This window comes from Setaria italica, chromosome III (assembly GCF_000263155.2).
Source record: "Setaria italica strain Yugu1 chromosome III, Setaria_italica_v2.0, whole genome shotgun sequence".
Lineage (NCBI taxonomy): Eukaryota > Viridiplantae > Streptophyta > Magnoliopsida > Poales > Poaceae > Setaria > Setaria italica.
Window position 1 is genome coordinate 50,248,436 of NC_028452.1, and position 13,913 is coordinate 50,262,348.

Below are 13,913 nucleotides of genomic sequence, written 5' to 3' on the forward strand. Positions count from 1 at the left end.
TCATTATCTACCTTGCGTAGTACGTGCCCAAGAAGAAGTACCACAGATGGCACGTAATTACTGGCAGCTACCGATCGATCATACTTTTTTTTTTTGAAACGGAAGAGTTGCGATTATATTAAAAAGAAGAGGTCCCAACAGGGAAAAACAAACAAAAATCAGTACACAGATTACACGCACTCATACAACAGCATAACTAAGCTCTACAGAACAAGGTAGCCAGATGTTTTGCTCTTACCATTATCCACTTATTTGCCTCCTGCTGAATGCAAGACAAAACTGAGTCGCTGGTTGATTCTCGTCGCTCAAAAATTCTGGAATTACGCTCTTTCCGTATTATCAACGTTGCTAGCATTATTAGCATGCGTAGCCCTTTCCTCGATACCCCTGTCGATGCCGCTAATCTTGACCACCATTGATGCACCGAGTCAGCATGCGGCCATTCTCTAGGGTGGATCTCCTGATTGGATGCCCGAGCCGCTGTATTTCCCCATATTCTTCTAGTGAATCTGCATTCGGCGAATAGGTGAAGGGCTGTCTCCGGCTCATAGTGGCACAGCAAGCAGATTTCTTGGTTTGGTCATCCTCTGGTCTGCATTCTGTCCGCTGTCTAGAGTCGATCCTGAATTGCTAACCATGAAAAAAGTTTGTAGCTCTACGTCGCCCACGGCTGCCATATAATGGTGTCAAAGTTTATTGTTGTGGATCCTACAAATTGCGTGTTATCAAAACCGTACGTGGAGCTTCCGCCTCATACGAGGCCGACTTTGCCGTATAGTTTCCGTCTTCTGCCAGCTTCCATGAGATGGCGTCCTGTGTTCCTTCCGTCAGCCTAATGTCCTGGACGGTTGTCCAAATGGTGACAAATTCTTGAAAGTGTGTGGGTGAGAAACTTTCATGTTGTAGGTTGATCCGTTGATGTCTCTGATCTAGTTCTAATTTTGTATCGCAGCACGTAGCATTCGATTTTTCCTTTTTGAGACTGCAAAAATGTTTGGCGCTATATCTCTAGGCCTCTATCCTCTCAACCAAGCATTGTTCTAGAACGAGGTCTTTACTCCATCCCCAATAGCTATAGATGTGCATGCCGCGAAGAGCAGTTTGTCCTTTTTGTTACACGGGGTTTCCGAACCAACCCAGGGCTTGTCCCCTGCCTTCCACTCTTGCCACAACCACCGCAGCCTCAGGCTGTGGGAAAAACTTTGCATATTGAGGATTCCTAGTCCCCTGAATGCTTTGGTCCCGCTGATCGTGACCAATTTACATTTTCCACCTGTAAGCGCTCTTGCACCAGCCTAGAAGAATTTTTTCTTTGCTGTCAGTTTCTTTAAGTAATTCCTTTGGGGCGTCTAAAGCTGTTAGCAGGTAGATCGATTGTGCGGTTAGCACTGATTTAACTAGCGTCAGCCGCCCTACCAGTGCAAGTTCCTGGCATTCCATGCCGTGAGCTTTCTAATGGCCTTGTCGACTATTGGTTGATAGTGCACTCTCTTTAGTCTTCGGGAGGTCTAAGTATTTAACTAGGAATTGAGACCTTGTTGTTGGCAATTCACCTAGCACACTGTTTAAATCAATGCCATCACATTTGATTGGGGTAATACTTGAATTTTCAAAGTTGGTTTTCAATCCCGAAACTTCTCCGAATCTTGTTAGGAGGTTTATAAGTGCGCTGACATCTTCCTTTGTCAGATTTGTGAAGATCGCCGTATCATCCGCATACATGGACACTCTTATGTTCAGGTTTCTTCCCCTCAATTTGTTGATTAGGCCTTGCGGGTTGCAAGCTCTAGTAGGCCTCTTAGCGGTTCAATGGCTATGACAAAAAGAAGAGGGAGAGAGGGTCGCCCTGTCGGAGTCCTCGATCGTGCTTGATTGGCCCATTTGGCACCTCATTTAGTAGGACTCTTGAGGATGAGGTGTAGAGAAGGAATGGCACCCAGTCTCTCTATCGTGGCAGGAATCCAAGGCGTTCAAGGAGGAGGGCTAGTAGGTAATCCCATCACACTGAATCGAAGGCCTTTGCTATGCCCATGAAGAACAGGGCCGGTATTCTTGTACGGTGGAATCGTCTGACCATGTTCCTCACCATCATAAAGTTGTCGTGTATACTTCTTTTTCTTGATGAAAGCACTCTATGTTGGGAAAATTATGTCTTTCATGTGGGGTGCCAGCCGCATCGCAAGAGGTTTTGTTACTATCTTGACAAAGGAGTGGATTAAACTGATCGGCCGATAATCGGTAACTGATCATGTGCCATCTTTTTTGGGGAGAAGTATTATATTTGCCGTGTTTATTAGTGGTAGACTCGTGTTTCTCAGGTTGTGAAAGGTATTTGCCGCTTGAATTATACGGAGTATTAGTTTTGATGATGTCCCGGCATGTTTTTTTTGAACGTAGTCCCGGCATGTTTTGAAAAATAACCCTGTGAACCTATCGGGTCCAGGAGCTTTGTCTGTTTGCAGCTCAAATACCGCCCTCTTTATCTCTTCCTCCTAAAACGGCTCGGCCAGCATGCTGAGATCAGGGATGGGTAGCTGCAGCTTGTCCCAATCAATATCCCGATGCCGGTCATTTGGTCGGCCCATCACATTTTTGAAATGTTCTTGTATGGTGCTAAGCCTTTTCCTCATGTTTTATAGCCCAGCCATTTCCAATTTTTAGGCGTTGGATATAATTCTTTCGTCGCCTGCCGTTAATCTTGCTATGGAAAAAATTTTGTGTTCACATCCCCCGATTTAAGGTTTGTGATCCGCGACGCTTGTCGTTTCCTGACCCGTTCAATAGCCGCTAGCCCCGGCACTCGTCGTTTTAATTTTTGGCAAAGAACAATCATCGCCTTTTTTGACTAGTGTGTCTTGCAATTTGCAGATGCAGCACCGACCAGGCCAAACTAGACAGCGACTTTTTTTTTTAAAAGGATCTACGGCAGGTAAAATTGCCGACCTGAACATTTTGATTTTGTTTTGCAGTTCTGGGAATGCAAAGACAGCGACCGCTTCTCCACTGCTATCCATTCACTCGTTTCTTTATTTGTACTCCTACTGTACGTACACCGCATGTATTTGAAGCCGGGATGAGGAAAAAAACAAGAATATATCAGTGGACACGTGCGATTGCTGTCTAGATAGCACGCACTGCGACTCGTTTCGGTATACACCACGTGCTCGCTTCATTTAGATTTTAGATTTCCTATATATTTATATATTTAGAAAAGCTAAAATAACCTGCTAGTACTACTCATGATATACAAAATTGTTAAATCCTGGAAAATAATATGGCGGCTCCCTGCAAATTAAGCATGCGTAACCTGTGAATTATGTGTCTGTGATACAGCATGATGGAGTGGTTAGACGTCGCCATCTGCACAGGCGATCGTCAATTAACAAGTCTGACCAGGTTGCAATGCATTTGCACTGATGATCCATGCGTGTATGGTCGAACCCATTTGCATGACTCACCGGCCGGCCAGGACACATGCATGCAAATGGTAGGCAAAGAATTTGCTCCATTCTCTGTTCCAAACGTCATGAACAATGCTCAAAACGGAACTCCTCCAATCCCAGCAGGACACAGCACAGGGTGTTTAAAGCAAGGAAAATGTATCGTGGTATGCCATTTACTGGGCCCTGAAAATGCGAGGTGTCTACGCTGCTCAAAAATTTGTTTCGTTTTTAGGAGGCCCGTACACAGAGCTCGTCGTGGGCCGCACGCGCTGGAGCCCAATTTGATGATTTGTTCAGTAGTATATATATCTCTGTCAGCCCACTCAATCTGAATGGGCCCCAAGACAAGGGTACTGTAGTAAACTTGGGCCGTCACGGACCAATTTATTCGCTTCGTCGTCGTCCTCGTCCAGTCCAACCAAAAACAACACCACCCGCCATTGCTCACTCACTCACTCAGTGTATCTTCCTGTTGAGTCCGAAGCGCCTGGCGAAGAAGGCGTCGCGCGCCCACCCGGGCGCCACCGCCAGCGCGGCGAACAGCATCGTCATGTGACCGTACACGATCTCCCTCGGCGGCCGCGCGCCCATCACCCTCCTCGCCACGTGCCTCGCGAACACCCCCGCGTCCGTCGCCCTCCCCGCCTGCGACGCCGCCGCTCGCTCCTCGATCGCCGCCGCGAACTCCCCGTACATCCGCCACTGCCCCTGCCGGGCCAGCCCCACCGCGTTGGCGTGGCCCAGCGACGACCGCACGGCGCCGGGGACCACCTTCACCACGTGGACCCCGAACGGCCGGAGCTCGAGGCGGAGCGCGTCCGTCGCCGCGTGCACGGCCGCCTTGGACGCGCAGTAGGGCGCCGCCCACGGCGTGGCGGCGGTGCCCACCACGCTGCCCACGTTCACCACGCGCCCCGAGCGGCGGGCGACCATGTGCGGCGCCACGGCGCGCACCATCCGGACCTGGCCAAGGAAGTTCACGTCCATGGCGCGCCGGACGGACTCCGCGGGGAGCTCCGCCAGCGGGCCCGTGCACCCGACCCCGGCGTTGTTCACCAGCACGTCGATGCGCCCGTGCTCGGACAGCACGCGCCGCACGGCGTTGGCCACGCTCGCGTCCGAGGTCACGTCGAGGGGGAGCACCGTGGCCGCCGCCGCGCCCGCGAGGTCGGGGACGCGGTCGGGGATGTCGGTGGCGACCACGCGGCAGCCCAGCGCGGAGAAGGCGTGGCAGTACTCGTACCCGATGCCGCCCTTGGCGCACCCCGTGATCAGCACCACCGGCTGCTGCTCCTTTGCCTCCTCGCCGTCGCCGGCGACGACTTTATCATTGATAGCAGTAGGACCAGCGTCGTCGTTCGCCACGGCCATGGCCTGCTGCGGCATCTACATGCATCGTCGAATCGAGCGTTCATCCAATATATACGCGTGAACGAGAGACGATTGGTGCATTGTTTATGTTGTGTTTGGGATGTCCGTCAGGAGGATTCAGACGGGGAATATGCACGAGGGATATGCGATCACTCTTGGCGCCTTTCCCTTGGAGGCCTGCATATACTAAGCACTACTACGGATTAACTGGTGATCGTGTTGATGTCGTCGTCGTCTTGTGGGCTCCGGCCGGTGTGCCTGGTGGTTACCCTTTTTTTTCTTGTTGCTCCGGCGATCTTCCGCGCCGGCCGGCCGTTGGGATCCGGCGACCTTCCAAGGCTGCAAAGCTACCTCAAGCTAGCCCAACGTTGGACCGGAGGTGCTTAAGCAATCATGGTGTCGGCTATCGAGCTGGTGACCTAATCGGCACGCGGCATCCGTCCAAGATTGAGCATGCCCACATGCACAAGTGCTTTGATCCTGCCACTGTTGCTCGGTCGGATCAGTGTTCAGCAACCAGTACTTGCTAGCAAAGCAGTCTCTTTTTCTAAAAAAAAACAAAGAAAGAAAGAAAGAGAGAGAGAGAGAACAGTAGCAAGCAGCCAGAGATGGACATGCTGCTTGGACCATCACTGTTCCTTGATGTGCAGGCAGCCCAATAATTCAGGACTAGCACAACGACGACAGAGATTGCTAAGGATCAGACAAAGATGGATAAAAGCAGAAACCAAACGTCTTGTTCATCGTTTCAGTCATTTTCTGGTAAAACCTACCTGTACTACAAATCATCGGAAATTAGAAAGAAGCTTCATTGTAAAGTTTTGCTGAACAAGTCCAGTCAAACATTCCGACGACACAATTGATCTTCAAATACCACATGTATTATTGTACGACGCTACATCTCGTCAGAGACTAGAATTTTGCAACACAGCAGAAGCTCATTTTATCACGTCATTGGAACAGTCATGTACGACTAGTTTTAAGACTAATAACAAACTGGAATTCATCGTCACAGCAAGACATCCCTGTCCTCTGTATCATGGTCAGATTATTCAAGTCTATACCATTCAGATTTATGGCGGCTAAATTCCTCCGCGCGATAAGATAACATTGTCTTTTTTTACATGTTTATTAATACGCCAAATTGCTAAAGAATTGTACGTAGGATTGTTCAATTTGTAATCAGGTGCAGCTATTCTAATCCGTATTTGTAGTCTGCCCAATTGGTGATGATGATCCTTTTGGATGGATGCCACTAGCGGTCAACGTAGCCGGTTTGGCATATCTTAATGTCCTATCACAGTACATGAGAAGGATTTCCTAACTCCTTGATGGCTACTGTCTGAACTAGCTGCCTGCGCCCATATGATTATTTCCCCTAATACATGTGTGTGTTTGTTCCTCCATCCAAAAAACTAATGAATGTAAAATAGTGTTACCCTTATTCCTTTTCACCAATAACATCTAGCAACCTCTACCACCTTATATCGAAAGAACGTAAAATCCAGTGCAGTTAGCGTGGCAATATACATCTATAATCTTCTCGTTCAGACATTTCGAACAATACCACTCACTCCGTTCTATTTTGATAGGTATATTTTCAAATCTGAAAAATTCTCTTTTGATAATCTTATTTCAGTCCAACTATCCATCCACTTAGAGCGTCTCCAATGATATGAGCTAGCACTAGCTCTAAGCAGATGAATTCAGCCAATCTTGAATATTGTGCAGTGAGCATTGGGAAATGAGCAAGGTTATCTCTTCTTTCCTAACTAATCTCTTGTCTTTTGCACTGTTCAATTAATAAAAAATTAGTTCTACTAGCTTAGAGCTAGATTGTTGAAGACACCATGCTTAATGGCTGTCTCGAGTCTGATGCGTGTTCAACTGAGATTGGCTACATGAGCATCAAAAAATCTAGGCCTTAATGAATTGATTGTTTACGAGGACTGATTAATGGCATAGTTAAATGGATGATAAGTATGATGATATGTAAGGGCCTGTTTGTTTCCACCCTCCTAAAATTTTAGCTCCTAAAAGTTTTTAGGCAGTTTTTAGGCACCTCCTAAAAGTATGTTTGGTTCCACCTCCTAAAAGTGACTAAAGGCAATAATAAAGTGCTAAAATACCCAAGATGCACCTCTCCCCACCAACCCGCTACCCTGTCACTCATCTCTTCTTCCTCCTCCAGCCGAGGAAACACCGAGCTGAGTAGAGCCCGTCCGCCGGCCAAATCCCCGACCTCCGCTCCACCATCTTCAAATCGCCGCCTCCCACGGCTTCCTCACCCCCTCCTCTTCCCCCTCGACCACTCCTTGTCCGCCGCCGTAGCTCCTGGCCCCGGGGATGTCAGATCCCGCGGCCGCCATTGCCGCCGGCCCAAGCTCAGGCGCCGCCGCCGAACACCACCTCCCCGGTCTCCTCGTCCCAACAAGCAGCCAAAACGGGGTCGTGGTGAAGCCCCGGTGCTCCTGCGCCCATCACCGGCCACGCCTTGCCATTCCCCGCCGCCAGCCAAGGCTACGGCCGGCCAGGCGTTGCCGGCTCGTGCCTGTGTGCGTGGGTGTGTTGAGGGTGCTGGGTGGCGGCGGGAGATGCGCGGCGGCGGCGGGCGGCGGGAGATGGGCGGCGGCGGCGGGCGGCGGGAGTCGGGCGGCGGGAGTGAGAGGGCAATAAATGAGGGGTAGTGGGAGTCCAGATATGGTTTTAGGAGGCTTTAGGAGGGGTGGGGGGACTAAAATTTTTGAGGCTCCTAAAAGATTTTAGTCACTTTTTAGGAGGAATGTTTGGCACTTTAGTCACATTTTAGTCACTTTTTAGGAGCTAAAGTTTTAGGAGGGTGGAAACAAACAGGCTCTAAGATTGTTTTCCTTGGTTATTGTGCTAAGAGGAAATACAATGGGGGGAGTAGGTTCTACAATCCACATGGTAGTAACTGGTAGGTAACTAGTTGGTCTTCCAGATGCTCTGTTTGTCAGGTTTGGCGTGCATATTCCGTTAGACAATTACGTTTTCAACATTCTCTCTGTGATCTCACTCACCATTTCGCACTAAAAATCTATTTTTGTCGATTTGCATGCGTAGAAAGTCATGGTTTGTGCTTTGACTCTTGCATTCTTCCTTTGCCCTTTCGTATGTATAACCTTTGCATTTGCCCCTATCCAAGTCAGTATATATTCAATAGGACAAAGTCAAAATTTTGGGAACCAATTCCATTTCATTTTCCTAGGATTGATGTGTGGGTGATCACATATGCCAACCCGCATTCTTTTATCAGGCATAGAAAACAGATTAAATCCCTGCAGCCGCCAGTATGTTCTTCTCCACAATTTGCATATGTTTGTTGCCTCCCAGAGCCAAAAAAAAAAATATAAATATGCAGAAGATACAAACGGACATTATTATTAAGAAAAGGAGGAGAGAGTGGTCAAGCCATCACTGTTGAAAGCCCATCCACCCTAACAAACTTCAATTCCCTGCAACCATTATTCCTTGCCCTCTTGTATTTCTTTTTCCATTTCCAGCTACTCCCCTATACTATTATACCGTATCCGTCTCCATACGAATACGGTCCCTAGCTATAGCTATATATTCCCAAGGGGAATTGAAGAAGAAACACTTGTGCAAACCATCTCCAATTCTCCATGTCCATGACATGACCATTATTAGCCTTCCACGCAACATAGAGAGCTACTAATTGACTCCTAACCCGTAACCGCTCGAGGATAAACACCATTTGGTCACACGCTTGTCGTGCGTGCAGGGAGAAGAGAACGCAGACGACGCCTGCCATGACCACCACCACTAGCGCTAGCGCTAAATGCCACTGCTAACCTCCCCTACTTGAGCGCCAACCACCGTCTATTCTTCGTCTTCGTCTTCGTCTTCTCATCACGCCAAGAAACACACAGAGGCAGAAAGCGAAGCCGATCCATATCGATTGGTCGCGGCCAGTGTCTTTGCGTGCGCGCCAAGGAGTTCGATCGGCATGGGGCAGGAGGAGGAAGCCGTGCTGGTGCCGGCGGCAGCCGTGGTCTTCTCATGGGAGCCGGTGGTCAAGGCGACGGCGGCCGCGGAAGCGGGAGCGCGCCGCGACGTGCCGCCGGGGAGCCCGAAGAAGGCGCCACAGCAACCACCAGCGCGGCTGCTCTCCGTGCCGCCGCCGCCGGGGCGGGCGCCGGCGCCGGCGCCCGCGCTGGCGACGAGGAGCTTGTCGTCGAGAGCGCGCGCCGTCCGGCCGGAGGACGACCCGTTCCTGGCCGCGTACCTGGCGTGCACCAAGAGCAGCGGCAGGAGGGGCGGGAAGGACGGCGGCGGCGCGGCGAGGGGGGAGGCCAAGGGCCGGCGGCGGTTCACGTGGTCCGGCCTTGGGCTCTCCTGCAAGAGCTCCACCGGAGCCGTGGAGCAGAGCATGGTGAAGGTGGCCAAACGGCCGGAGCCGGATCCTACTAGAGATGCTTAATCCATCGACCGGCCAGTTCATCCATCGCCTCTTCTTCGTAGTCACTTGCTACTTTTGTTGGTCAAGTGTGAAGCTTGAATTAGCGAGGCTTTTATGTGTGTGAGTGAGGGAAGAATCATTTGTGAAAAAGATACATATTTGCAATCTGATCTCTTCCTGTTAGTTTCAGATTATACGAGTTGGATCATGCCTGTTATGTGAGAAGATGTCTCCTTTTCTTTTGTCACGGATCGGTTACCATAGCTCTTGACAGCGAATGAATGCATCCGGTGTGCTATGGCTGAGTGCCAGTTTTTTTTTTTTTTTTTTTTTTTGAGGGGGCTACGGCAGGCAAGAAGCTGGCCTGAACATTTTCATTGATATACTAGGTTTTGTATACAGGATTTGTGATTGTAGGGTGGAAGAGAGTACAAAGCACAAGCACTACGCTACATGAAACTGTTGCAGCCACATTCGTAGAAGGTCAGAATCAACCGGCGGCGTTCCCAGAGTTGAAGATCAGCAACAATGTTCCGCAAGGTTTGCTCGGTGGAGTAGAAGGCAGTGTCGAAGACCCAAGAGTTCCTGGCCTTCCAAATGTTCCAGAGAATGGCGGTGATGATGGCCGTGGCGATGCTTGATCGGGCAGCTCAGGCAATTCCCATAACTCTTGGACGTATGGCAAGTGAGGGGCAGTAAACCACCCAACCGCACGCCAAACTTGTCGGGCAGCCCAGGAGGATGTGGTGCTGGGTCTCAAGATGCCCACAGTATGCACACATCGGGGACTCAACTATGTGGCGGTGATGGAGATGAGCTGCCGAGGGGAGACGATCCTTGTGGATGAGCCAAAGGAAGTGAGGGATGGTGGCATCTTACTACTATTACTAATTGGAGACTCCTTTTGAAGCCTCCAGGTAGAGCCACCTAGAATCCTAGGTGGACATTCTAGAAAAAGAAAGAAATTCTAATTTTTTTTAAAAAAACAAAACATCTGGCCATCAATCAAGATTTAAATCATCATATCTATTGGATCTATTATATTTTCTAAAAAATTATCCACCTATGCCATTATGAAGATGCCTAAAGTAACCCCCTAAATATATATCTAAATTACCCACCTCTGCCATTGTATAAAATAAACTAAAGTAACCCCTATCTTTATCAAAATTACCCACTTCTACTATTATAAATATATTTTAAAATAATATCATAAATTTGCAACTAAATTACCCACCACCAATACTTAAAAAATAACTTACAATAATCCCTTAAATTTGCATCTAAATTTGCACGAAGCGCTCGTTGGCAGGGTCCAGCAGCGCGTTCGCTAGCAGCCGCCGCTCCGCGTCGACCATGCTCGCCTCGCCCCACCCGACCACCTGGCTGGGCACCTGGCAGCGGTGGAAGGGCGACGACGGCGGGAAGTCGTCAGGGCGGTGGTACCCGGGCATCGCGTGCACGTAGATGGAGTAGAGCTCCCTGGTGGCGCCGGCGAAGAACCTCTCCCAGAGCGGCGCGAGCGGCAGCGGGCCGCGCGTGAGGAACAGGAAGGCCACCTTGGGCACCCGACGGTACGGGTACCGACCGGTCCTCGTCGGCCGCCACGACGCCACCCAGAGAAGCTCCTCGTCCGTCATGTCGTGCCACGCGGTCGGCGGCGCCCGCGTCCACCGCTCCAGCGGCGCCTGCCGGAGCCGGACACGCTGCTGCCGCTCCGGACGCTCTAACAAATATCACTTGATTAATTAAAAAAATCAGCAGTCCAGAGCAGAAACATCCGCTCTAACAAATATCTCTTGATTAACAAATATCTCTTGATAATTAAAAAATCAGCAGTCCGGAGCAAAAAATCAGCAGTCCGGAGAAGTCTCTTAACATGTGACCAACGATTGCACAACCCACCTTTTCAACTAGTATATATATGTGTCAAAAGTTATGGTTCTTGAAGAATAAATGGAAACATCTCCATCTGTTGCTATTTTACTTAGAACTTTATGAAATTGGATACGTATAGTTTGTATGTTGCAAAAAGTTAAAATATGACCCAAATTATAATGATGATTACTAAGTCAGTGAGTCAGAAACCATACAACAAGTGTTAATTGTTAGCTCAGAATTTAGATGTTGCATGATGTAGCTATACGCCGGGTGGGTTTAGATCTTCTCCAAAATTGACTCCTACAAACCACGGCATTACTTAGAACCTTATAAAAGTGGATACATATACTTTGTATGTTGTAAAACTTAAATGTGACCCAAATTAAAATGATGATGCAGCTGATTCAACAAGTACCAATTGTTAGCTCAAAATTTAGATGTTGCATGATATAGCTATACGTCGGGTGGGTCTTGGTCTTCTCCAAAACTAACTCCTACAAACCACGGCACAACCAGCTTTAGCATATAAGTCACAAACACATTGACCATGCAGAATTTCAACCTGAAAAAGATGTTACCTTGACCCCTTGATGAAGTGGAAGTATAGACGAACACCATGGAGCAGCTTCTAGACGAAATTCTTGCACCAGCAGCGGATGCCTGTTTCTCTCTTGATGAACTTACCAAGAAGAAGCGACACCAAGGCGAAACTGCTTCCATCCTCAGGGTGGGGCAAGTACACATCTAAAAAGGTCTTAAGCTTCTTAGTCATACTCCCTACCAAAAGAAATATGCAATACCCATATCAAAACAATGTATATCGAAAGGCAGGGAGGAGGTTTTTTTTAGGCTGGGAGGAGGAGAAACTTTAGTAATCGCACTGTACTAGTCAAGTGCATCAGTAGGAGAGGGGAATGGGTAGTAGACTGTTAGGCTAACACACATCTTGAAACTCTCCCAGTCAATGGAAGCAAGGGCAGCAACACGGTCATACACGCGGAAGAGTGTGTAACCTGATGCTGACTCGTAGAACAAGTAAAGCTCCTTGCGACCAGAGGAGTAGTGCCCTCCAGAATAAAGGCATAACAGGTCAGCCGATGGAAACAGATCCATGACTGCATTGTCTGACATGACAAGGTCGCACAATGCATATGGCATGGTAAACAGTTGAGTAGCTTGTGGGGAACTCTGTCATTCCTTAATAATGCATGGAGTAGTCATATTAGGTTGGGGCATAGGGGGAACAATCATTCATTCCATAGTGTTTACACGGTGCATGGAGTTCAACAGTAATGCGGATGAACTCCAAACTACAACACTGTGGACTCTAAAATAGTAGATTAGTAGTTCATCATGTTTATTTCTATTCTTCTTTTTTCGTAAACTACATTTGTACCAAAGTCCAAGGCAGGACCCTATCAAAAGATCATCGGACATAGCAAAGAAATCCACATTATTTTTGTATGAAATAATTCATCGGTCTATTCTACAACCTTAGCTGAATCCATGTGTATATTTGCTACTGTTAGCTTGTGCTACGGCCGCACATGCTAGACAGAATCAGCGCAAGCCTAATCATCAATTCAGGCTTCATAACTTCATGGGTGCAGCGAAGCGCGCCACTCATCCTAGTGAGGTATATGTGGCATGGGCCCCTGGTTGTCGAAAAATTTCTATTCATGTTATTGTTTCTCTACCATGGCTTCCATGTTGCTTTTTCTTGATAAAAAAATATTTGATACAACTGCAAGAGCAATAATGTTTGGTGGTCAGGAGACCTAACAAAAATTTAGAACCAAACATAGGCCCAGTGTCGAATCTAGAAAAAAAAATAGGGGGGGGGGGGCGCTGAACATATAAGAGCGCTGGATCAACATGACAACGTGATAATCTAAGTTTCATCATATCCCATACAAGACCAACATTGTAATTTAAAGCAGTTTTAAAGAGAAATATAGATGATAACTCAAAGTACATCACAAGGACAAGTAAAATATGCAATTTGAATTAGTCCATATGGAATGAAGTAGATGACATGCGACATCCATTGTGATGCACCTTATTCTTCTTGAGGAGCAATCTACACACAACAAATGAATAAATGAATTAGTGACCAGGCAAACACTAACTTAAATATTCTAAACTCTCAAAGTAAGAAGAGAATAAAGCATACCGCTATATTGTTTTAGGCACTACCATGCGACGTTTTTTCATCTCTTCAAACCGTTTTATGATTTTTATTCATTACTAATGCTTCTAAATATCTCCTTCTCGGTGTAGCATATCATCAAATCACTTAGCCATTCATCATCCATTTTGTTACGCAAATCTGTCTTTATAACAGACATAGCTGAAAAGATCCTCTCAACTGAAGCTCTTCTACATTCAGTAAAGTGATCATTTGTTTTCTTCATATGTCTTTTTCCACATCATCCCTGCTTATTTCAGTATGCCTATTTTGGGCGCGTTTGGATCCAGTGGCAAGCCTCGCCTCGCCTTGCTCGTAGTCGGAGCAGCAAATAAGTTTGGTTTGCTTGACGTACTACGAGGGGCCCGTGCAAGCAAGTTTTGTTTGTTGAAGCAAGCGAGCTGGAACAGCTCTCCTCCACGGGCAAGGCAAGCCTTGCCTGGCAAAGCGAGGTTAGGCAAAGCTCTGTCTAAAACCAAATGTGCAAGTTCCTCTGATTCAGCTCTTGCTATGAATTGTATTAGAATGATATAATACCATACAAGTCGTGCTAACCAATGTATACCCCTTTCCAAAGAAAAATAGCTTC

The 13,913-nt window shown here is 47.8% G+C and overlaps 2 protein-coding genes across 2 annotated transcripts; one reads left to right on the plus strand and one right to left on the minus strand.

The window, feature by feature from the left end:
- Positions 1-3,582: 3,582 nt before the first annotated feature.
- On the minus strand, positions 3,583-5,269 carry LOC101778504 (NADPH-dependent 1-acyldihydroxyacetone phosphate reductase). Its single transcript, XM_004963248.3, has one exon. The coding sequence runs from the start codon at positions 4,827-4,829 to the stop codon at positions 3,900-3,902; it is 930 nt and encodes a 309-aa protein (XP_004963305.1). The 5' UTR covers positions 4,830-5,269; the 3' UTR covers positions 3,583-3,899.
- A 3,142-nt stretch (positions 5,270-8,411) lies between these two features.
- LOC101778911 lies at positions 8,412-9,502 on the plus strand. The gene has a single exon (XM_004963249.2). The coding sequence runs from the start codon at positions 8,803-8,805 to the stop codon at positions 9,274-9,276; it is 474 nt and encodes a 157-aa protein (XP_004963306.1). The 5' UTR covers positions 8,412-8,802; the 3' UTR covers positions 9,277-9,502.
- The last annotated feature ends 4,411 nt before the right edge of the window (positions 9,503-13,913 follow it).

What these genes read in the sequence shown, in the direction of transcription:
- LOC101778504 (XM_004963248.3), bottom strand. Translation starts at nt 4,829, where the DNA reads ATGCCGCAGCAGGCCATGGCCGTGGCGAACGACGACGCTGGTCCTACT.
- LOC101778911 (XM_004963249.2), top strand. Translation starts at nt 8,803, where the DNA reads ATGGGGCAGGAGGAGGAAGCCGTGCTGGTGCCGGCGGCAGCCGTGGTC.